Below are 24,864 nucleotides of genomic sequence, written 5' to 3' on the forward strand. Positions count from 1 at the left end.
GAGTGGCTCATTTCCTATCTGCCAAAGCCTCTCTGCCATGCGTGAGTCACAATTTAGAAATGTGATGAAATATCCTCCATTTTCTTGGATGAGTGCAGCTCCAACAACACACAAGCTGGACAACATCTAGTATAAAACAGTACACTTGGCCAGCACTCTCACCACCATCTATAACATCCATTCCTTGTTGAGATCATGGCTGTAGGGTGTATTACCAACAAGCAGCATTACAATAAGTTCTTAAGGTTTCTTTAACAGCACCTCTCAAGCAAACAACCTCTACCATCTTGAGGGAGAAGGCAGCAGGTGCACAGGGTCACTGTAACTTCCACATCACAGATCATTCCAACACGGACAGCTATCATAGTTCCTTCATGGTCATTTGGTCACAATCCTGGATATTGCTGTGGCTCACTGGATCTGCAGTGGCTCACTACCATCACCTTCTCAAGAGCAGACACTGGCGGACAATAAAGATCGAACTAACCGCAGCATCCCACGAGTATCCTGAGAATACGCTTTTAAAAAAACTACACAGAAAACTTGTGGAGGCTTTTAAATTCTTGAGGGGCATAGATAAGGTGAGTAGCTAAGGTCTTTCTTCTAGGTTGGGGAGTTCAAACCTAGAAGGCATAGGTTTAAGGTGGGCGGGTGGAATTTTAAACGGACCTAAGGAATAACTTTTTCGCAGAGTGGTGCTGGTATGGAATGAGCCACCAGAAGAGGTGGTGGAGGTGTGTACAGTTACAACATTTAAAAGGCATTTGGATGGGTATATGAATAGGTTGGGTTTACAGGGATATGGGCCAAATGCTGGCAAATGGGACTGGGTCAGATTGGGATGTCTGGCCAGGGCCAACGAGTTGGAGCTGTTACCGTGTTGTATGACTCCAAGTCTTTTTATTTCAAGAGTGCACTTACAGACCAAATAAATGTGAGAAAATCCCTGCCAATATTTCTTGGTAGTCTTCACCACTGCACAGCAGCCCTGAAGTTATGGAACTGTCTAGAATAAAAGGGTTTGATTTAATAATCCAACCAGAACCTGCTTACTAACATGCTAACCTGAACTATCTGCAACAAGCTTTTTCATTTGTTTCTTCCCTCTGAAGTCAAAATATATAGGAATTATAGATACCTGGGATTTATCCTTCACCACAAGTTTCATTTCTTCCTCTGTACAGAAAGACTATATAAATAAAGATAACTTTAGTTAAGAATGAGTAGTTTACTATCTCATACATGTGCATGCTATGACTTTACAGTTAAACACAAAAGAATAAGAGATATCTAGGCGGATGCAGCAGAGAAAAACCCAGGAGAGCAGTAACTGATTCAGTCTTTAAGCTGATAACATAGTTATTTAAAAGATAACTGCACTGACTGAAAACAAGCTAATTTCCTACCTCTCCTGTGATGGCGTGTGGGTCATGCACTAATAGGTTGCACAGCTGCAAATATATATTCAAAGCACAAAACACTCCCTATTCATAGCACAGTCAACCAGTCAGGTCAATTCACACAAGCATTAGCCTTTGATCAGTTAATATTTTATTTAATCTAGCAAATCTACATGAAAGGGTCAAAATCCCAAGAAAGCTGAAACTAGTATTAATTGAAACATTACTTAAGTGACACCAAGCCTGAATTATTACCTTTCCTTTAGATCCAGTGAAGGAATATTCAAGTGTTTCCATGCTTCCAATCTGCGAAAAATAATATTTTCATTTCACGATTAAAACTCTGACTTAATTTAAAATGGAGCTGTACTCCAATAGTTAAACCTTGCAATATTTTTGTTCATAAACTTCATATGTAAACTTTGTTGTTACAAAGAACTTTATATATAATAATGCATGAAGGATTTAAGTTCTGAAGGATTATGGAAAATGACATTTATTTCAAGTTCAGTGTTGCATCTGTTACTTCCTTTTGAAGAGTGAGTGAAGAAACATATCAAGACTGTATTTCTTGAAACAGCTGTGACAGCAAGATGTCTGTCAAATGTATGATCAGTGACCTGAATGCACACCGGAACATCAGAGCAACAGATTCTAGAACATTCCATGCTTTTTCCTTGTGCTGCCAAAAATAGCTCATTGGTCAGTGTTTTTTCTCTTCACATAATTTTCTTTTCTATGTCTGTGTTGGGGTTACCTAGAGGGAGAAATACTTAAATTTCAATGCGACTGACTGTGTATGTTAACTGGTTATAGCATCTTTATTGAGTAAGTTTTGTTTGATAATAAATCCATAATTACATTTATTAAGAAATCTGGCTGATTGATCTTTTGTTTAAAATCTGATTTTGAAAAGGTATTTAATTGGTCATCTTGGTAACAGGAAAATGTATTTTATATTATGTTGCAACCGGTGGAGTAGTGGGACTACAGCGATTGTCGTGGTCCTCTAGCATTCATAGTAACTTTGAACATAATCTCCCCAGGCCCAAATGATATAGGAAATGGCAAGTCAGTTGGCACAATATGGTGATACAGCAGAAATGAGATTCCTCCCCTTCAAGAAGCAAGTTTGCATGAATTACCAATTCCAACATGAAAGATGGAGTGGATACATGCCGACTGCAGCTCATTACTTGATCCTCTGGGCCTCCATCTTGGACAGATATCTCACGGCACACTCCATGGGAACAACCATCCCACAGAGAAAACTTATCAGGCTCTCTGTGTCATTATGGCACATCACAGGCCCATTTCAATGCTGCACTTTGGAACATACTGGCACCTTTCACCTTGATATGGCCGCTAGGTCACTTTGCAGAGACAAATACCCATCTCATGGATTTGAACAGGATGCATCTCAAGGTGCTTCACTTAGTTTTTTAGCGTTCACTCACTTAGTCCCCATTTGTGTGCTCGTAGCATGGCTGCTTTGCCTTTTTGTGTTATGCCCCCTCATTCATAAATTAAAGGTTACAATACTTCTATCTTGCTTTCATATTTAGCGGCCACAAAACCAGGCAGCTTGTCATGGGTGACGCAGTGTGGAGCTGGAGGAACACAGAAGCCCAGGCAGCATTGGAGGAGCAGGAAAGTTGATGTTTTGGGTTGAGACCCTTGTTCAAAAAAACTCCACACTTTGTTATCTCTGAATCCAGCATCTGCAGTTCTTTTGCAATCTAAGTTTGTCATGGGTGTCAGCTGTGATCAGTCAACAGGCTGGGCAGGATGTTGACTGACACTGTGCCACATCATTATTACCAGCGCACCATATGCCAGCAATTTATGCGGCAATTACACAATGTACTTCAACCAAATGGTCATGTTTCCAAGTCTGAAGGGAGTAGTTCTTGGTAACATTAAGGAAGGCAACCCAGCAGAGTAAGTCAATGGTAGCATCTAATACCGGTCTCAGGTCAGCCAGCCGATTGAGGAGGTCAGGATCATAGATCCCCATAATACAGAAAAAGGTCATTTGGCCCATCAGGTCTGCACCAAGCCTCCAAAGAGCACCTGACCCATACTCAGCCTTTCCTTGTAAACCGTATTTACCGTGGCTAATCCACCTAGCTTGCATATTCCTGGGCATTATGGGGCATTTTAGCACGGCCAATCCACCTAACATACACATTTTTGAACTGTGGGAGGAAACTGACCATATATATTCTACCAAGTCTGCTGTTTACCTTTTACCCCACCCCTTCCAAAATCATGGTAGGTTTTCATCTATCTTATCTTCCTCTCCATTAATTACCATATTCGTTACCTTGTCCTCTGCCATGTACAGTAAGTGCCAGCTGCCTACACAGCAAACACACTGCTACACGTGTATTCAATCAAATCGCCATGTTTGAAATTGGGTAGGGCCAGTCAGGTGATGGGAGTGCAATGCCCACTGGGGGATTAAGTACCATTAGTCGGGGCACAGTCCACAGTCTAGGGGCATAGTCACAGTCAGCTGAGGATGCATTCTGTCAGGGAATCTGTCCGACTGCAGCTCGAGGAGTCGTCAACAGCTGTTCTGTAGGGCCAGCAGCAGCAGTCAGACAGATTGCATGTCATCAGTTGAGGAGCTGCACAGACAGTGATTGGGGTCAGGTCAGTCTTGTTCAGGTACTGCTCTTTGAAGTTGGTCAGAGGTCTGGGGTGAATATAATCCAGGATTCCATTTATTGGTTGTTAAGGAGTTTGCAAGGAGGGGCAGGGGTGCTATTGGATTAGATGGGTGGATCACTGAAAAAAGGGGCAGCTGACTCAAGGCTGGGGTTGGTGAGGAGAATAGACATTTGTGGAAGTGGGAGTAAGGATGGTAATGGTGGAAAGCTCAAGGCATATAGAGGATATGTGGAACAGCATTAAAGACTGTGGGGGAAATAGGCGGTTATTGGCAGCGACCACCACCATGGATCACAGGGAGCATTGAGGAGCACAGCTGGTTTCATAAAGGTGTAATGCTTGGATTCAAAGGAAGGCAGGATAGTTGGATGTGAAGTTCAATGTGATGGCTCTCCAGATTGGGGGGAATGGGTGAAAATGGGCTGTCAGAGTAGAGCAAAGCAATGGGACATATGGCAATGCTGAACCCAATGCTAATGGCATCCACAGTAAACTGCACCCCCTGCCATTAGTTGCTACTTTCAAGACATGCAATGAAACTGGAAAATGACTTAGACTATGTGTTGAGGATGATACGCTGGATCCGAATCGTTTACTCTGCTGAGCTTTTCCAGCGACTTTAGTTTTTGTTTCTGATTTACAGCATCCGCAGTTCTTTTGGATTTTTTTTAGACAATGTCCACATTGGGGGAGAGCAAATATCAATTTGGGCAGTGTGGGATTTATGCCTGCTGGACAGTGGGACATTGAAGGGGCAAATACATAAATTATGAGTTTGCAAACTCCAACCACAATTTGTTCGCAAAGATTTCTTCACACATGTGCAAACGCATGCAAAGTGAACATGCTTATGTGTCAAATGTTGGTCACAGGCACAATGCACCATGCCAGTGGTGCTAGCCAAACTAATGCTGTTATCTTACTGGCACAAACATTAGTGACAATAACTTAAGAAAAGGTGAATACTAGTCAACGCATCATTTATGGAACATCTAAGGGTAATGAGGGAGGAGGGAAACACTGTTGTATATTAAGATATGTAAGTATGACGATTGACTCTAATGAATGCAATACAGAGTAGAATGGTTGATATGTGTCTGGGATAGGAACAGGGTCAGATCACAGCAGGCACTCCCTTTTGGATGTAACGTGTCAATCACTCAGCTGGTACGTTGCCTTCATCAAGTTGGCACTCGTTCTGAGACCAAAGCAATTATTGTACAGACCTCTGAAGGTCTGCTTCTGCATCTTGGAACAGTATGGACTGAACCTTCAATATTGCCCAAGCAGAGTGTACTACATCAACCTGGACTCTACAATTGGAGCAGGCACCAAAGCGATGTGAATGATGCTAAGGAGCCCAGAGATTGGGAGCAATCATCTACGAAGATCATTGAGGTCTCTGAGCTAAGGAAACTCTTCTTGTGGGAGACACGTCATACATGTGGACAATTAGCATTTATATTCCACCTAACTCATCACTTTAATCAAACAATGTTGATTTCACACTGAGTGATTTCACATTCACAGTGTTCACAGACCATTTCTAGTAAATCAGATCCTTATTTATCATATTGGAATTCTCTGCAAGAAACTTATGACATTTTTGCATTAACATGACCATTTTTAAATGTATACTTGTGAAAAATCATTTTGTACCTTTAAAGATCTTTCATCCTCCTGTTTACCTGGCCTTTGGTAAACTGTTAAATTGCAATATTTTTTGTTCCTTTGCTATACTGTCCTTTTTCTCTCATCATAGGGTCATGATCTCTGTACTGATCCTGGTCAAATTTAGAGCTACAAAGGTTTATAATATAGATACATTTAAAAAATGAAATACTCCATGGCCTGCAGGTCTTTTCATTATATGCCATCTGCTGGATGGTTCTACAGAAGATGAATGACTCACAATCACAACCATTCAAAACAATAAGTAGATAAAATATAATTTCTACTACTGTTTTTACCTGTTCAAGATGTTCGGGTTTTACAGTTTTATCCATCTGTTGGTACGTTTGATCCTTCAAGAACAAAAGAACAATATTTCAGAACTGGGAAATTTCGGTCTGGTAAAATTAAAATTAAGATAAAAACATTCATATCTGATTTTCACACTGGACTATAGGATATATTTATTAGTAAATAAAGCAGTGTAAACTGATTTCTATTTTGGTAAAAAAGGTCTTGATTTGTGTTCATCATTTATTTCCTACACACAAAAAATTCCCATACTATCTACATTTGAAACAGAATATGTTAACTTATCATTACCTGTAAAATTCGTTTCTTTATCTATAAAATCACATTTTGATGGAGCACTAAGGAGTACTCTGATACTTCATCTTTCAAATGCTGTGTACTAAGTATTAGTTGACAATAGAAGGTATGATGTCTGAGCCCATACATCTCACACTATTTTAAATAAGTTACAACTAAAAGAGAAAGTGCACTGAGATAGCACACTGTAATAACAATCTCAATAGCACAAAAAAAGTAGGAGTGATCACTGCAGTTCTTTTGGAAATACAGTCTTATCTTCACAGAGGACACCATTCACTGGGTAGAGGGGCAGCAGAACTGAAGTCCACCACAGTTTGTAACCTCATGGTATAACATAACTATCAGTCTACCATTACTGGGCTGGCAAAAGAGCCACACTAGTTCAATGAGGAGTGCAACAGACAGCATGCCAGGAGCAGCAGCTTGCTTTCCTACCTAAAATGAGATGCTAATCCAGTGACGTTACAACAAATGCACAATAGAAAAAGAATACAGAGTCAGTTAAGCAGTCCCAGAATCAATGGATCAGACTGAAGTTTTGCACTTCTGCCACATCCATTCCATGAATGACAATGGGGAACTGAACAAATGGAGGAGAAGGCTCATTCAGCATTCTATAATAGTGCATCCCAGTATATTGGTGCAGAGGATAAGGCTGACATATTTGGAGTCATCTTCAGTCAAGAACAAGAATGCCAGTAGATCACCCACATCAAATTACGCCTCATTACAGGAAAGATGTGGAAGCGTTACAGAAGGTGCAGAGCAGATTTACCAGGATGTTGCCTGGAATGGAGGGAAAGTCTTATGAGAAAGGTTGAGACAGCTGGGTCTTTTCTCTTTTGAATAACGAAGGATGAGAGATGACTTGATAGAGGTGTACAAAATTATCAGAGGTATAGATACAATGGACAGCCAGAGACTTTTTCCTAGGTTGGAGGTAGCTATTACGAGGGATCATAGTTTTAAAATGAGTGGAGGTAGATATAGGGGAGATGCCAGAAGTAGGTTCTTTACTGAGCGTGGAATGCATTGCCGGAGATGGTAGTGGAGTCGGCCTCATTAGGGGCATTTAAGTGGCTATTAGATAGGCATATGAATGATAGTATGAGGTCAGGGTGGAGATTAGAAGACTTTAGGATTAGTGTAAAAGTTTGGAAGATTGTGGGCCGAAGGGCCTGTACTGTGCTATGTTCTATCAAACTGTTCAAGGTTTCTGGATCATATATGCCAGTCTTCAAACAACTCGATTTACTCCACAAGTGATCAAGAAGTGGTTGAGTGCACTGGCTAATGGCCTAGACAACATGGTTGTCACATTAAGATCCATAGTCCATAATGAGCCACACCCTAGTTAAGCAGTTCCTGTACAGCTACAATACTGACATCAACCTGATTTTTGTGGAAAATTTCAAGCTACGTCCTGTCCACAAAATGCAGGACTAGCTCCAGCTAAGTGGTCTCAGTTCAAGAATACAGATTATCGACAATGTACCTCACATTTGGGTATACGTCCCACTCATTTTAATTTCTGAAGATTGTAAAAAAAATTAAAAGCAAGAGGACACAGCCACTAAAATATGTACTGGAGAATACAGAGCAGGAAAAAGATTCACCCCAAATCTAAGTGGAATAAATTCTGAAGACTGGAGAAGCTCAAACTTTCCAGACCAGAAAGATGGCAGCAAAGGAATGCAACCTCACCAGAATAAATATCACTTCAAATTAGGATGGGAAACTAGAATCATTGTATATCAATTTATCTTTAGTAGTTACGACAATATTGTATGACAGTTCACAGTCTTCTGCAGCTTACAGTTGCACATTACTGCACTTTTATACCTACTTACATGGTGCTACACAATCCACAATCTAAGTGGCCAGCAATACTATCTACACAGGAGAACAAAATTTCAAAGCTGGCAAACTGTAAATAATTTATACATCTTTAAAAAAGTCATAATCTCATACATCAAGTAAATCTCCTTTCTAACCTCTTTCTCGATGTCAAAATGCTCTGAATGCAAATAAAAACAATATCCACATAAAACACATCTGTATTTTCAAACTATTTGTATGTTAGAAATAGCGAAAATCATAAGTTTAACCAACACTAAATTATAATGGTCACTGATGAGCCTGACATATTTTCTAACCATTCTTTGGTACATTCATTGATATGAGCGAAGGAGACTGTCTGTGACAGAAATCTTGCCTCAGAATTTTTATTTTCACTGATCAACAATCTGCGTATGCAAGGTCCCACAGATTGTATAAATGCTGCAATCATGAGATTTGGAAAAGGTAAAGCTGCTACTGCAAAACATGTTATTTTTTCACTTCTTTCATTCTTGCACATTTAAACTAAAGTTCATAAAAACTAATTTATGTTGAGAAACATAAATTAGTTTTCTTAGCAAACTCTGTCTAATTTAAAAACCAGTAGCACACTGTTTTTCTTTCAGCTAAATGTTTTATGTAATATTTTATCATGTCCAATGAATTTTCTCAGACTCTGTTTTAAGAAATATAATAATCACAGGCTATGCAAGCACTTACCAAGGTTTCCTCCAAATCCTCAGCCCCTCCTTTAGATCTTTGATTTGCCTAACGTGTAGAAACAGCATAATTTAGTGTGTTATGTACGCATGTATTTTGTATATACGTGCACTTACATTTTATACATATATACACACACAATTTATACATTTAGTATACAGTAATATAGCTAAGAAAAGCTGCATAACATGTGGCTCTTCTGACCTTTGCTGAATTTAATTTCTCAAGGGGTAATTTGTGACTTGTAAAAACTTTAGAAGAACGAGAACACTAAAATTTGTCCTATATCCCAATAATGGTACAGCAATTGTGGTTTACTCTAGCTGTAATTCCTTTTCTGATCCAAATAAATGTCATTTAAAAAAGAAATTCCAAAAAGTAATTACAAAAGAACTGAAGCAATTGCAACCTGATTTGGATCACTAAATGAAAGTAATTAAATGTGCTTTTCATTGTTATTTGACCAGTGTGATTACGTAGATAATTAAATTTGATATTAGGATTCACATAGTCAACTGCTTCTCCTATTGTACTGTTCACAGTCTTGCCTGCAAGAAGCAGCATGACTGAAACAGCAACTGATTATTCGGCATAGATCTATGGGTGGTGTGTTTCGGGGATAATGCAATCTCCACTCTCAATGGAAACTTATTCCACATTTGATCATCTTTTGTCTGAAAAAGTTTTCAATTCCAATTCTAAGATTTTTCCTTTTCTAATCTTATCCCTTACTCTATTTCCTAAATAGTATCCAGGGTTAACATTTTCTTTACTTTTACTATCATATGAGGCTTTACAAAGTTATTTCTTTAATTCCTTTCTTGAACCTACAATCAGAGTTGCTGCAATCTTTTTTGATAACTAATGCTCGTGACATTGGGAATGAGTGTTGTGGTTCATTTTGCAAACTTCAGTGCAAGAATGTCTCTTGTTTTTTGGCAACCAGAGCTGGATATAGTCCCCACCGCATCACATGCTAGTGGACGAATTACCCTCAAACTATATGTGACCACATGTCTCTATTGTGGAAAGAGATACCTATAGCCCTTTGAGGACTTGGCTCCTTATGTATATTTATATATTAATATTACACTGATCCAATTAGGTTGGCATCATTGGCAAACTTTACCACTGTGTACTGAGTTTCTGAATGAATCATTAATGAAAATGACAAAAAATAATCAAATTGAGCTCTTCAACAACTTATGCAGTATTTTCCCCTCTTACTGATTAAGCTCCTACAATGCATACACATTGTTTCCTAATCTTCAACTGGTTATTGGGCTTGCAACTTTTAACTTAATAATGTTTCATGTAGAACTCTGTGAAAAGTATTTTTGAAGCCGAGGTACACCACAATGTACAGATACATTTAAGGTGGGGACAAGCATAAGTGTGAAGGGAGTAGAGGGTTACGTTGAAGGATTTAGATGAGGACAGATGTGTGAAGGTTTCAGCAAAGCATAACAATATCAAGCGTTACTTAGGCCTAATGTCCTGGTTCTGTATTTTGTACTCTATGTATATAAGGGATTACTACAGTCCAGTTGGGAGACAGGTAGAAAAAATATTGAGTGCGCTGGGCATTGGGGCAGGGCGGGGGGCATGGGGCGATGGTTTGTATTGGTGGGTGGAAGTGGCAGACAGTTATCTCACCTGTTGATGGATGGTCACTGTTGGGCTCAGATAGTCATTTTCCAAAATCAAACCTTCCTTTTCTTCCATTGCAAATTCTTCAAAAGTTTGATCTTTAATATTTGAATGTTCAGCTCTAGAAAGAAATATTTTTATATCTACATTTAAATTAGTTTCTGCTATTAACAGGTTTCCCATGTTGTTCATAAATTATGCATCAAACTGTAACAACATACTGACCTGTCCTATTTGCTTGCTAAATCTCCCATACAGTTTTTCTGTCTTCTCGCAACTATATTGAAACCGTCACAGGAACATGCAATCCTTGTCTAAGCAACTACTTATCAGGAGGTGATGTATTCAGTTTTGGACCCTGCTGTTCAGGAAGGGTATACTGGCCTTGAAGTGAGTGTAGCACAAGCTCACCAGAATTATATTTGGCTTAAAGGTTTAAATGATAAGGACTGGTTGCTGAACTGTGTATTAATTCCCTTGAGTACAGAATGTGAGAGGAAATCTAATCAAAGTTTATATAAAGTTAAAAAGAGTAAAAATGGAGAAAATATTTCCTCTGGTAGGAGACCAAAAAACAAGGAGACATTCTTAAAATTAGGACTAGACTATTTAAAAACTAAATCAGAAAGCTTCTTTTCGCACTGAATGTAGTGGAATTCTAGAACTTTTTCTCCAAAAAAGATATAGATTCTGTGACTAGGTACAGGGATATAAGGGCTAAAAGGGACAATGGGGTTTTGGTAAAGGGGTATGGGTGATGTTTTGTTTTATTCTTTTCCTTAAAAGCGCCAAAGCACTCAGGCATACTTTTCACATAGCATGCCTTTGTCCTGGCAGCCACAGTGGCTGCCTCAGCACTGTTTCAGGGGAAGGGGTAGGTTTGACTCCCATTAACACCTGCCCTCCTGGAAAATCAGAACATCTTGAGCACTTTCTCCTGAGTTGAATTTGCGAAGTTGGGAATTTTCTCAATTCTACATCCTTGACTCTAAAGTGGAAATTCATACCTGTGTAACAGCTTATGCCATTTCAATTGCTGATTCCTTTCTTCACCCAAGGCCATATGATTTACCCAGTAATTACTAATTCTAAATCATTATAATATGGAGAAAGGTATAATCTGGAGAAGATTAATTTTCCCTTTTTACCCCAGAGATATCAACTGAAGTGCTTTAATTGTCTTTCTAGTGAATTTAGAATAACAAGTGAAAAATGGATCCTTCTATTCTGAATGGCTCAAAGGAGGACCAGAAAATATACTTTCTGAACCACTGGAGGAATAAATAAATAAAAAAGTTCAGTTCCGGTACATTAAAGCCCGAGTTTACAGTTTTGCTACACAAGGCCTAACTTTTTATTCAGAAGTTATTTACTTCAAGCAAATAAATCAAAACACTCAAACTTAATAACCAAAGACAAAGTGGATTTTTATGCAGCAATAGTGTCATTATGGCCAATACAGTTCAACATTAAAGTTCTGATGAAATAATGAAAGCATCCATATCCATATATTTGCATAAATATGACATTACCGTTCCAAAGCCCAAGAGAAGAATTCATCTTTTTGATTTACATCCGCTTGCATTTTACTGTTATCTTCTGCACATCTGGTGGTTTGCAGAGAACAACTCTCCTCTTCATTTGCAAACCTGAGATGCAGAAAAGACAAATAACTTCTACGCTAAGCATTATATTAAATATGCCAGATAATTCTGAAAAATAATTTTGACAAATGTGGTGCATTGTGAAAGACTAAAAGCGTTTATCAGGAGTGTATGAGGAACTTGATTTCTTTGATGACACTGGTTATTTTCCTGATCCAGGCAGTGTTAAAAATATTCCCATGCCAGAACTCTCAAAAGGGTGCAACATGTCTGGTCTCCATTGGTGTGGTGCCTGGAGTTACAATTCCACAGTTAAGGTTTTCTTCTAAAGTCAATTTTTGGTAAACAAACAAACATGACAGATTCAGAGATAGTAGGAACTGCAGATGCTGGAAAATCTGATATAACAAGGTGTAGAGCTGGGTGAACACAGCAGGCCTAGCAGCATCAGAGGAGCAGGAAAGCTGACATTTCGGGCCTAGACCGAAGAAGGGTCTCGGCCGAAAACGTCAGCGTTCTTGCTCGGCCTGCTGTATTCATCCAGCTCTACACCTTGTTAATATGACAGACTCTGCTGGTTATATATATTGGAGCTTTAAATGTTAAAATTATAATTTATTCAATAAACTTAAGAGGGCATGTTAAATTAAGTAAGATAAAAAGAACAGCAAAACAGGAAGAGAAAGCAGTTTCTCATCTTAGAAGGTTTACTATATCAAGCGCTTTGAATTTTAAAAGTAAATAGAAAGTATCATTTGTATCATGTTCAAAAATCAGAAAAGCTACATACAATCTAATATTAATTCAAGTCTCAGACAGATCCATGTGTTTCCAAGAACCAATCTCAAAATTGATCTAGATTTCTGATAAAGTTACAAACCAATTCTGCTAATACCCTTCCCTTCTCTTCACAGCTGAGGGAAATAGGAATGCAACAGTGAAGAAAGCCTTACATTCAACTCTGGGTGGAGTTTTCCCACCCCCTAAACATGTAGGCAGTAGCAAATCAGCTGGGAAAACATGGTGAGATTGGAAAAGAGTTTGTCAATGTTGAGAAAAATATTTCTGATTTTGCCCATAAGATTTTAAAGGCTAGATGATAATCTTGATAATGAGCAACAAGAGGCCTATTTGCATGCATCAACATCTCTTGATATGTAACCTCAGCTCATTTATATGAAATCTGCCATTTTCTCAGACAGTGGAGAGAAACTAGATAGTGACAATTCCTGACATGAAAATCTGAGCAGTTACCTGATGGCTGGTTATTCTTTGTGCATCCGTCTTGGCAGCATTTCCTAACGTTTTCCCACAGAAAATGAAAGCCTGCATCCCTCATTCATGAAGGCTGGCATCGGACAAACACCAACCTCGCTACATAATCAGAGCACTCCTCCAATTTACTTACAATACATTTAACCATATCAAGGATTACTGTCACCTTCAATGCAGTGTTGCTGCCAGGATGCTTTGTGCACTGAGAAAGGCCTCCAGTGCAGAGATAGGAACAGGCTGCACCTCAAGAGTCTCACTGATTTTCTTTCCACTCACTCACTTTAGCTCAGTTCAATGCTAAGGCCATTCCTGCCTTGCCTTTTTGAGCATTGTTGTGTTATTCAGAGCTTAGAGGCTCACAGTACTTCCGCCCTGTCTTGCTTTTTAGCACAGCAATGATCAGTTAAAGGATGGGCATGTTGTTGTATGGCATTGGTGCGATATCAATATCACACCTGCAGTTTGTGTCATCAGTGAATGTGGTTCAAAAAAACTCAACATCTGAAGTCTAAGGGGACCTGTCCCCAGTCAAGGGGGTTACCATCATCAGTCAGGGGCTTCAACACTCAGTCAAGGGCATCGCTTGATACCAGCATGGAGCTTTGAACACAGTCAAGGACTTGAGGTGATGTTGGAAATTTGGGGTCACTCTAAGTTATTTTAGTATTCCATATTGTGTGTTGGCTGTGTGAAATGAAACCTCATTTAATTGCCTTACAGTAGTCAATAGCCTCCTGCAAAGGTGAAGATCTACTGAGTACCACATTACTTGGATTATAAATGTAGTGTTTGGGAAAATAAGAAACTCTTCTCTCTAGAAGGAATGAAAATTAATCCGTAAATGGAGGCAGACAAGGTGACAATGGTTATCTTGCATCATGACTACCTGTCCCATGGTCATTGGTCAAAAGCATTCAGAGAAGTGACTAGCACAGCATGTGCTACTATTCCTGAGAAACAGTGTATAACAACAAATGCTGAGGGGCAGAAGGCAGTTGTCATTGCTAGAGTCCTTGTTAAGAAGCCATCTTCACCAAATGGAAGATGGACCAGAGAAGGGTGCAGATGACCCAGGGAAGAGTTCACTAACACTTTGGCAACAAAGCAGAAAGCTGTCTTCACAATTTATGAGACTGACACATTGCTTACAAATGGTTGACCGTCTACATTAGGTAACTCTGAAATCAAATTCCCCAAAAGCAACAGCGATCAGGGTCGGGGTGACATACACCTTTACACTGGTGTAGTGGACCACAGTTAATCTTATGGTTCCAATACAACCAAGAAAGAAGGAGCAGTAAGATAGGAAGGGAGCTGTGCAGATATCAGTTGGGCCTTTTAGTTTGTTCATTTATGGTTGTGGGGGTCACTGGTTAATCCAGCATTTATTATGTGTCTCAAGTTGCTCTTAAGAAGGAGCTGGTGAGTAGCCTTCTTGAACTCCTGCAGTCCATTTGTTGTAGCTATACCCACACTGCTGTTAGGGAAGGAATTCCAGAATGGTGACTTAGCAGCACTGACAAAGCAGCAATATAAATACAAGTTAGGATGGTGAGTGGTTTGGAAGGGAACTCGTAGGTGGTAATGATCCCCGTATCTGCTGTCCTTTTCTTTCGAGACGGTTGTGATAATGGGTTTGGAAGGTGTTGTCTAAGGAGTCTTGGTGAATTTCTGCATTTCGTCTTGTGAATGGCATACTGCTGTGTCAGTGGAGGAAGAATGTTTTGTGGATGTGGTACTAATCACACAGGCTGCTTTTGTCCTGGATACTATCAAGCTTCCGAAGTGTTGTTGAAGCTGCAGTCTCCAGACGAGTTCAGAGTATTCTATTACAATCCTGACTTGTGCCTTGTAGATGGTGGATAGCATGTCAGGTTGTGAGTTACTTACTGATGAATGCCTAGCCGTTAGGCTTGTGACTGACAGAACAAGTTGAGAGTGCCCCTCTGTATTTAGATTCCTACTAATTATTGCTAACCAGTATTGACCTTAGATTGATACATCTTGAAAAAACTGCCACTTATTTTCAACATTAAGAACAATCATTATGGAATGAAACCTAAATGTGTAGATAAAGGGAAAGAAAAATACCACTCATTTATGGATTTCATATTACTGTAATCATTAATAATTCTCAGTCCTTGTTGAATTAGCAACACGCTACAAGAAAATGCATTTTCCATTTCACAATGAACAATAGCGAGTTTTGAGAAGATTTGTAGCTCAGGTTGAGGTTCTGGATGTGAGTTTGCTCGCTGAGCTGGAGGGTTAGTTTTCAGATGTTTCGTCACCATTCTAGGTAACATCATCAGTGAGCCTCCGAGGAAGCGCTGGTGTTATGTCCCGCTTTCCCCAAGGAAACCTAAACAGGTAAATAGAAAGCGGGACATAACACCAGCGCTTCCTCGGAGGCTCACTGATGATGTTACCTAGAATGGTGACGAAACATCTGAAAACTAACCCTCCAGCTCAGCCAGCAAACTCACATCCAGAACAATGAACAATGGCACAAGGTATGTGCTACTACAACAGTTTCTACTTACCGATTTGTTTCATCACTAGAAACATTGTCAGCCTGAATGGAAATACTTGGAATGCCTATGAAATACAAGTAATTGGTTAAATTGCACCAGTGTATTTCCAATACCACTTGTTAAAGCAGTTTGCAGATTCTAAAGTCATGTGAAACTTTAAATGCACTCAACAGACAGATCATTAACACTGATAAAACTCTATCTTAAGTTGGTCTGTTTGGTTAGGAAGGCTTGCCATGCTATCAAGCAACGAACACATAACAAAAACAAAAATATTAAACTGGCATTGAGATGGAATCAACAGTGGCATGTTCTGGTCTACAGAATGCAATAAATATCCAATAAATAAATTACACTTAATGGTTACTCATGGACTTCTGGCCCACCCTTACCAATTTGTTGAAGTATTCTTGTATTTTGTGTTCAGTTTTTGAAATGCAAATTTATGCACTTTGAAAGAATACAAGTTTTCCAACCACTAAATTATTTCAAGAGAACTTCCAATATTTCACTTCCTGAAATGTGTTAATTTAACACGTGAAAGAGAAAAACAAAACCAAATTTTTATAAAAATGATAAGATTTTGATCAAAATAAAGGACATATATGTGAATGGCAGGTCTAAAAGTTCATGTCATGCAGGTTCCAAGAATTTGAAGTGTTATATTAATTAGAAGTACGTAATTATGTTTAATTTGCTTGTAATGCACAAATAGTTCTCTGTTGTAGAAAACTCTTTGTGGCATACCTGGCAATATTTAGATTTTTTAGCTTCTCAGTATTTCCAAACTCTCACTGCGAGGGATAGAATCTAACCTGCACTGCGTGACTGGACAACACAGTGTACTGTAAAGTCTGCAGCAGATTCCGGCCTGCACAGAAGTGATGGGCAGCTCCTACTGGTATTGGAGTTTCTTTTAGGATGTGAGAAAATGTCTTCTCCACGCTGATGAAGCAGAGCCTCCCATTTTGTAAGTGGCACTGTTGGTAAAGATGTAGGGAGTAAGGTCCCAACTGTATCATATTCTGGGATATCCTTCAGTGTCCAATTTGAGGTTTCCAGCAATGTATCCATACTTTTACTTTTTCTCAGCAATTTCACAACCTTACTTGATGATTCACTGTGAAATCGTGCCCACATGGTACTGTGGCTTTTATCAGCAGATGTTGCCATATTGGTATTTTTCTGTTCGGGGGGGAAAGCAAAACATTATAATAATTTTTACATTGTTGACATTGTGATGGATTTACAATAAGTGGAATTAATGTTACATAATACTGAATCCATATAACTGTCACTACACAGGAGACTGTCTTCTCATATCTATGCTAACATTCTCCATGCACATTCAGATAATAATCTAATTCCTTCGTGAATTCCTTGATTAAACCTGTGTCCACCATACTTTCAAGACGTACATTCCACACCCTTGGTTGCTGAATGCAAATGTTTCTCGTCTCCACAGCTTCTTCTTAAAAAATCTGTGAACTCTTGAACTTGATTCTTCCACCAGTGCATAGTTTTTCCTCCTTACTCTATCCCTACCATAATCTAGGCTCCTCGTGTGTTCTAGAATATTTGTACCAACCTTCTCTTATTCAAGAAAGCCGTACCAAAGTCCTTCAATCTATCTGCATCATTGAACGTGGAGGGAGGTTAAGCATCACAGCATGAAGGAGCAGCATTACATCTGATGACCAAGTGGAGCTGTGGCTTTTTATGGTGACTAAATCAAAGATGTTTAAGCAAACAAAGTTCATTCAAATGATGGTTGCCATAAGGGGTATTATAATATTATAAGAATTCACAATTACCATCGGGAACTACTACTTCCTTCACTCTTTTTGTGAAATTGGTATGATTTCACAGGAAGATGAATATTCTCAAAATACCTAGACACCTGCAGAAAATCACCGATTTTCCCCTGTATAAAGATTCAGTAAAATCTACAGTAACTTCATTAAAATAGTATCGTAAATGATAATAAATAACATAGTAAATAACATTACGTTTACTATCATTTTATCCTGTAATCCTTTTCTTCCCCTCAATCCACATGTTGCACTGCGTAGGCACTGAAGCCTCCAAACTTATCTTCCACAACAACCATTTACTATTTATCATAGAATATGTAATTGGCTGAAAAACATACTCATCAATCACATTCAATTTTGAATACCATTCTAATTGATTCACGATTAAAATAATGTTCTACAGATGGCTTCCCACAATATTCTTACTTGGGAACACTTGTAGCAGAAGTTAAGGATCTATAAAACAAAATTCATTAGTGTAGTTTGTTAGAATGTTTTCTTATTCATTCACTGTTCTGTTCCAAATAATCGAATTTGTTGTGGTAAATCTAGTTCATAATAAGGAAACTGAGAATTTATAAAACTTGGTTCAAAATAAGGGAGGGATATAAATTAGTAATAGTTTCGTTATTCTCTGTGAATGCTGATCTAAGGTTTTACGTATCTGGTGCCAAGCATTTTAAGTATTAATCAAAATCACATATACACATGCAGATCTATATGCAATACATAAAGACAGTGTTCTAAGAGGCACTTACTGGTGACATCACTAACAATGAGCAAATTTTAAAAGCTACGACCCTAAAACACGATAGTATTCAACTTTCATGAAAAACTGGATCACACTACATAAACACTGTAGCAACACTGAAAAGTTAGGTAAGTCTGTGTAAGTAACAGACTTGTGATTCCCCAACGGCCATTTGAAGATGATAAATTCTTGGGCACACCAACTGTAGGGTCAGCAAAATTTATCTATCAATATTCCAAAAAAATCTAATTATTTTAGAAATTAAATTATATATTTTACAACATATGTATAGTAGTTGACACGGCAAGTTGTACTTAGCTAGAAAAATTGCTAACGAAGAAGCAAGGTGTTCAAAGTTTACAACTGTCAACCTCCCTCTCACTAAAGTTAATTGGCTGGAAAGAGGTCAACATGTTAAGTGGGAGCAATCAGTTCAGGAGCAAGACTTTATCAAGGTGGCATAACATAAATTTAGCTTAGCTATACTGGGTCCAAAAAATCTAAGTTCTGAATACAAGTTGTATAGAACAAGACGTATTCTTGAACAAGGGATAATGGGAACTGCAGATGCTGGAGAATCCAAGATAACAAAGTGTGTAGCTGGATGAACTCAGCAGGCCAAGCAGCATCTCAGGAGCACAAAAGGTGATATTTCCGGCTGCCCAAAACGTCAGCTTTTGTGCTCCTGAGATGCTGCTTGGCCTGCTGTGTTCATCCACCTACACACTTTGTATTCTTGAACAAGGATTCTTTTCATCCTGAGGTAAAAGTGTTTGTACTTAGGGTTTAATCATTGTTCTAAGTTTTTCCCTCTGACCTCTTTGATCCTAATGTTAATCTTTACATTTAACTTTTTCTGTAGTTAAGATGGATACAAATTATTTGTTTGAAGTATGTTCTCTTTCTTTGTTTTCCATAATCACTTTCCCAGCCAAATTTTCTAAGGTACTGTAAGACCATTTGAAAGGGGAGGCAATGGCTTAGTGGTATTATGGCTGGGCTATCAATCCAGACACCCAGGTAATGTTCTGGAGAGCCAGGTTCAAAGCCGCTATTGCAGATGGTGGAATTCAAAGTCTAACGATGACTATGAAATCACTGTCAGGGAAAACCATCTGGTTGTCTAATGCCCTTTAGGGAACAAAATGCCCCCTTAGCTGGTCTGGCCTACATACGATGCCAGATCCACAGGATATAATTGACTCTTAATTGCTCTCTGAAATGTACTAGCTCACCAGTCAATTGTAACAATCACCAGAAAGTCTCAAAGAAGAAATAAAATCAAACAGACTAAGTGGCAAGTGATTGGGGCACTGGAAATGACAAAGACAAAAACCAGCCATGTCGAGCCTGAAAAGTCCTCCTTAGTAACACCTGGGGTCTAGTGCCAAAATTGGGAAAGCTGTCTCATGTATTAGTCAAGAAACGCCCTGACACAGCCACAGTCACAGAACTGTTCCCTGAAAACAGTGTGCCAGATACCACCACCATTATCCCAAGACAGATCCTGCCCCAACGGCAGTTAGATCCAGCAGAGATGGCAGCACAGTGAGGTACAGTTGGGATAGAGTTATCTGGAAGTCCTCAATATTGGCTCCAGAACATGAAGTCTCATGACATTAGATCAAACATGGGCACGGGAACATTCTGCTGTGAGCCATCAGCAGAGCCCGAAACAAGCTCTAATACAATCTGCAACCTCACCCTGGCATATCCCCCACTCTACCATTACCTTCAAATCAGGGGACTGATCATGGTTCAGCAAAGAGTGCAGGATGACACTGGAGAACAGCACCAGGCATACCTAAAAATGTGGTGTCAAGTTGGTGAAGCTACCAATCAGGACTACCTGCATGCCATACAGCATCAGCAGCCAATGGTTGACCTAAATGATTCTAGAGTCAATGGATCAGATCTAAGCTCTGCAATCTTGCCTCATCCAGTCGTGAATGACAGTGCATAATTAACTAATTCACCAGTGGAGGCTGGCCTACAAATACCTCCAACCTCAATAACAGGGGAGCAGTGCAGATCTGTCAAAAGGCTAAAGCAGTCGCAACAATCGTCAGCTACAAGAGCCAAGTGGATAATCTATCTCGGCCTCCTTCAGAGATCTACAGTATCATATGTGTCAGTTTTCAAGAAATTCAATTCACTCCATATTATATCCAGATGTGACTGTAGACACTGGATACCGAAAAGACTATCTGCCCTCAAAACATTTTGGCAATAATACCGAAGGCTTGTGTTCCAGAACTTGCCACATTTATAGCCACATTCTTGTAGTGCAGCTACAACACTAGCATCTAAACAAGAATGCAGAAAATTGCCCAGGTATGTCCTGCACACACAAAAGCAGGTCATATACACTTAATAAGGTCCTGGGGAGTGCTGCTGAACAAAGAGGCCTCGGAGTGCAGGTTCATAGTTCCTTGAAAGTGAACTCACAGGGAGACAGGAGAGTGAAGGTGGTGTTTGGTATGCTTGTCTTTATTGGTCACTGCATTGAGTCTAGAGTTGGGAGTCATGTTGCAGCTCTGCAGGACACTAGTTAGGCCACTTTTGGAATACTGTGTGCAACCTGGTCTCTGTGTTATACAAAGGATGTTGTGAAACTTGAAAGCATTCAGAAAAGATTGACAAGAATGTTGCCATGGTTAGAGGGTTTGAGCTCTGGGGAGAGGCTGACTAGGCTGGGGCTATTTTCCCTGGAGCGTTCGACGCTGAGGAGTGATGTTATACAGGTTAATAAAACCATGAGGAGCATTAACAGGGTGAATAGCCAAGGACTTTTCCCCAAGCTGGGCGAGTCCAAAACCAGAGGGTGCCGGTTTAAGGTGAGAGGGGAAAGGTTTAAAAACAGACATTCTTAGGCAACTTTTTCAGGATGGTGCTGAGATGTTAATGGGTTAACATCCCATGATTTTTTGTGCTCCTTCTCTCTTCATACAGGGGTATGTGAACACTGTCTCAACTTCCTGTCCGAATAGGATTGGGTGTGAAACATCTGTAAACACAAAATATCAAGCTCTGTAATCTTTTTGGCTCTACCCACACTGCCCCCTACCCCTGTTTCTGCTGAAATGGCCAGGCAGTTGTCACCACATGAAATCGCATCCTGTCATTATCATACATTTTGCGACGATCAAAGCTGTATCCTGTTCTCAAATGTAGTAATTGTTTTATGTATCTGCCAATTCCAAGCGTATAAAAGTGGGGACTGTCCCCTGTTTGGGGAGAATCGCTCACAATACTCAGCACTCTGTGCCGGGTTGCGTACAGCGATCCTCTGCAACTTGTACTTGCTTAATAATAAAGGATTGTGTTTTTGTAACCAGGTCAGTGTCTCGCTCTTGCCTCAAGTCCGTGACGCTCTCTGAAAAATGAACCTAACAGTGGAATGAGTTGCCCGAAGAAGTGGTGGAAGCTGGTACGATTACAATATTTAAGGGGCATCTGGATGGGTATATGAATAGGAAGGCTTTAAGAAGGTTATGGGCCAAACGGGACTAGATCAATTTAGGATATCTGGTCGGCATGGACATGCTGGACTAATGGGTCTGTTTCCAAGCTGTACAGCTCTACGACTCTTACAAATCAATCCTAGTCAATAACCATCTCAACAGTTTACTCAAGATCAGTAAGATGATGTAAAACATTAACAACAGTGCCATCAAGCAGAACCCGCTCAGTAATAACCTGCCCAGTGGTGCACAGTTTGAATTTCACAGAGCCACTCAGCTTCTTACCTCATTACAGCCTCAGTTTAAACATGTTCAGAAGAAGGGAATTCCAGAGGTGAGATAAGCATGCCTGCCCTTGACTTCAATGCCACTTCTGACCTACTGTAGCATCGAAGAATCCTATCAAAATGTGAGTTAATGGGAATCATGGGTAAAAAATCTGTACTGACTGGAGTCATACCTGGCATATAGGAAGATGGCTGTAGTTGCTCCAGGGACGTGAGGTCAGGGCAGACAGGCAGTTGGGAAGGTAAGTGAGTGCTATTTAAGCCAGCGGGTCCTTTCTGCAGCGGAGAGCGGCGCAAGCCGGGCGGACGTGAGGTCGGGGCAGAGAGGCAGTTGGGAAGGTGAGTGAGTGCTATTTAAGTACTTACCTCGAAGCCAGCGGGTCCTTTTTGCAGCAGAGAGTGGCGCAAGCCGGGCGGACGTGAGGTCAGGGCAGAGAGGCAGTTGGGAAGGTAAGTGAGTGCTATTTAAGTACTTACCTCGAAGCCAGCAGGTCCTTTTTGCAGCGGAGTGCTATTTAAGTAGGTGTGTTCTCGTCGGGAAGAAAAGGAGGAGCATTCTATAGCGGAACTTCAGAGAACTCGGAAGAAGGCTGAAAAGCAGGACTTCCAGGGTGGTTATCTCTGGTTTGCTTCCAGTTCCTCGGGCTGGAGAGGGCAGGAACAGAGAGATAATGGACCTGAACGTGTGGCTGAGGGACTGGTGTCGGAAGCAAGGATTTAAATTCTTGGATCACTGGGGTATGTTTTGGGGTAAGAATAAATTGCACAGGAGGGACAGTTTGCATCTTAATAATTGGGGGACCAGTTTTCTGGCAGGCAGGTTTGCCACTGCAACACAGGTGTGTTTAAACTAAGTAATGGGGGGAGGGGCCAAACTGGAAATTTAAGAATGAAGTTAAAGGGAAAGTGAGAATAAGAGAGGTTAAGAAGGACAACAGAATCAACACAGCAGAAAACTCAAGAAGGGATCGTACAGTATGGCCAAGTGAAATAGGGATTGATAGGAAGGGTGAGGGGAGAAACAAATTAAAATTATTATATATGAATGCACAAAGCATAAGAAATAGGGTGGATGAGCTTGAGGCTCAGTTGGAAGTTGGCAAGTATGATGTTGTGGGGATAACTGAGACGTGGCTTCAAGTGGACAGGGCCTGGGAAATGAATATTCAAGGCTATACGTGCTATCAGAAGGACAGGCTGGTGGTCAGAGGGGGTGGGGTAGCCCTGTTGGTGAGGAATGATATTCAGTCCCTTGCGAGGGGGGGGGACGTAGAGTCAGGAGATGTAGAGTCAGTACGGATAGAGCTGAGAAATTCTCAGGGTAGAAAGACCCTAATGGGAGTTATCTACAGGCCCCCAAACAGTAGTCAGGAGGTAGGGTGCAGGTTGAATCAAGAGTTGAAATTGGCCTGTCGCAAAGGTATCACTACAGTTGTTATGGGAGATTTCAACATGCGGGTAGACTGGGAGAATCAGGATGGTACTGGACCCCAAGAAAGGGAGTTTGTAGAGTGCCTCTGAGATGGATTCTTAGAACAGCTTGTACTGGAGCCTACCAGGGAGAAGGCAATTCTGGATCTGGTGTTGTGCAATGAACCGGATTTGATCAGGGACCTCAAAGTAAAGGAGCCATTAGGAGGTAGTGACCACAATATGACAAGTTTTAACCTGCAGTTTGAGAGGGAGAAGCGGAAGTGTCAGTATTGCAGTTGAATAAAGGGAACTATGGAGCTATGAGGGAAGAGCTGGACAAAGTTCAGTGGTACAATACCCTAGCAGGGATGGCAGTGGAACAACAATGGCAGGTATTTCTGGATATAATGCAGAAGGTGCAGGATCAGTTCATACCAAAGGGGAAGAAAGATCCTAAGGGGAGGCGGGGGCAGCCGTGGCTGACGAGGGAAGTTAAGGACTGTATAAAAATAAAAGAGAAGTATAACATAGCAAAGATGAGTGGGAAGCCAAAGCCCTTGAAGTCAGAAACGGGTGAATTTATTATAGGGAACAAGGAAAAGGAGATGAGTTGAATAGGTACGTTGGATCTGTCTTCACTAGGGAAGACACAAGCAATCTCCCAGATGCAGTAGTGGCTGAAGGACCGAGGGTAATGGACAAACTGAAGGGTATTTATATTAGGCAGGAAATGGTGTTGGATAGACTGTTAGGTCTGAAGGCTGATAAGTCCCCGGGACCTGATGGTCTGCATCCCAGAGTACTTAAGGAGGTGGCTCTAGAAATTGTGGGCGTGTTGGTAATTATTTTCCAAGGTTCTATAGATTCAGGATCAGTTCCTGCGGATTGGAAGGTGGCAAGTTGTCCCACTTTTCAAGAAAGGAGGGAGAGAGAAAACAGGAAATTACAGACCGGTTAGCCTGACGTCAGTGGTGGGAAAGATGCTGGAGTCAATTATAAAAAATGAAATTACGACTCATTTGGATAGCAGTAACAGAATAGGACAGAGTCAGCATGGATTAAGGAAGGGGAAATCGTGCTTGACTAATCTTCTGGAATTTTTTGAGGATGTATCTATGAAGATGGATAAGGGAGAACCAGTGGATGTAGTGTAC

General features: G+C 40.2%; 1 protein-coding gene across 2 annotated transcripts in view; it reads right to left on the reverse strand.

Annotated features, from left to right (window-relative positions):
• LOC125465551 (uncharacterized) overlaps nucleotides 1-24,864 on the reverse strand; it is a 57,088-nt gene that overhangs the window by 21,838 nt on the left and 10,386 nt on the right. The window contains exons 2-9 of one of the 2 annotated variants that reach the window (XM_048559190.2): nucleotides 16,797-17,166; nucleotides 15,991-16,045; nucleotides 12,101-12,217; nucleotides 10,575-10,689; nucleotides 8,919-8,966; nucleotides 6,047-6,100; nucleotides 1,656-1,706; nucleotides 1,139-1,189 (exon numbers count right to left, since the gene is read on the reverse strand). In XM_048559190.2, coding sequence (XP_048415147.1) covers nucleotides 1,139-1,189; nucleotides 1,656-1,706; nucleotides 6,047-6,100; nucleotides 8,919-8,966; nucleotides 10,575-10,689; nucleotides 12,101-12,217; nucleotides 15,991-16,045; nucleotides 16,797-17,166 — 861 coding nt within the window. The remainder of the gene's footprint in view (nucleotides 1-1,138; nucleotides 1,190-1,655; nucleotides 1,707-6,046; nucleotides 6,101-8,918; nucleotides 8,967-10,574; nucleotides 10,690-12,100; nucleotides 12,218-15,990; nucleotides 16,046-16,796; nucleotides 17,167-24,864) is intronic. The other variant, XM_048559191.2, reaches the window with a different exon arrangement.

The sequence above is a fragment of the Stegostoma tigrinum genome, chromosome 29 (assembly GCF_030684315.1).
Source record: "Stegostoma tigrinum isolate sSteTig4 chromosome 29, sSteTig4.hap1, whole genome shotgun sequence".
NCBI classification, from domain to species: domain Eukaryota; kingdom Metazoa; phylum Chordata; class Chondrichthyes; order Orectolobiformes; family Stegostomatidae; genus Stegostoma; species Stegostoma tigrinum.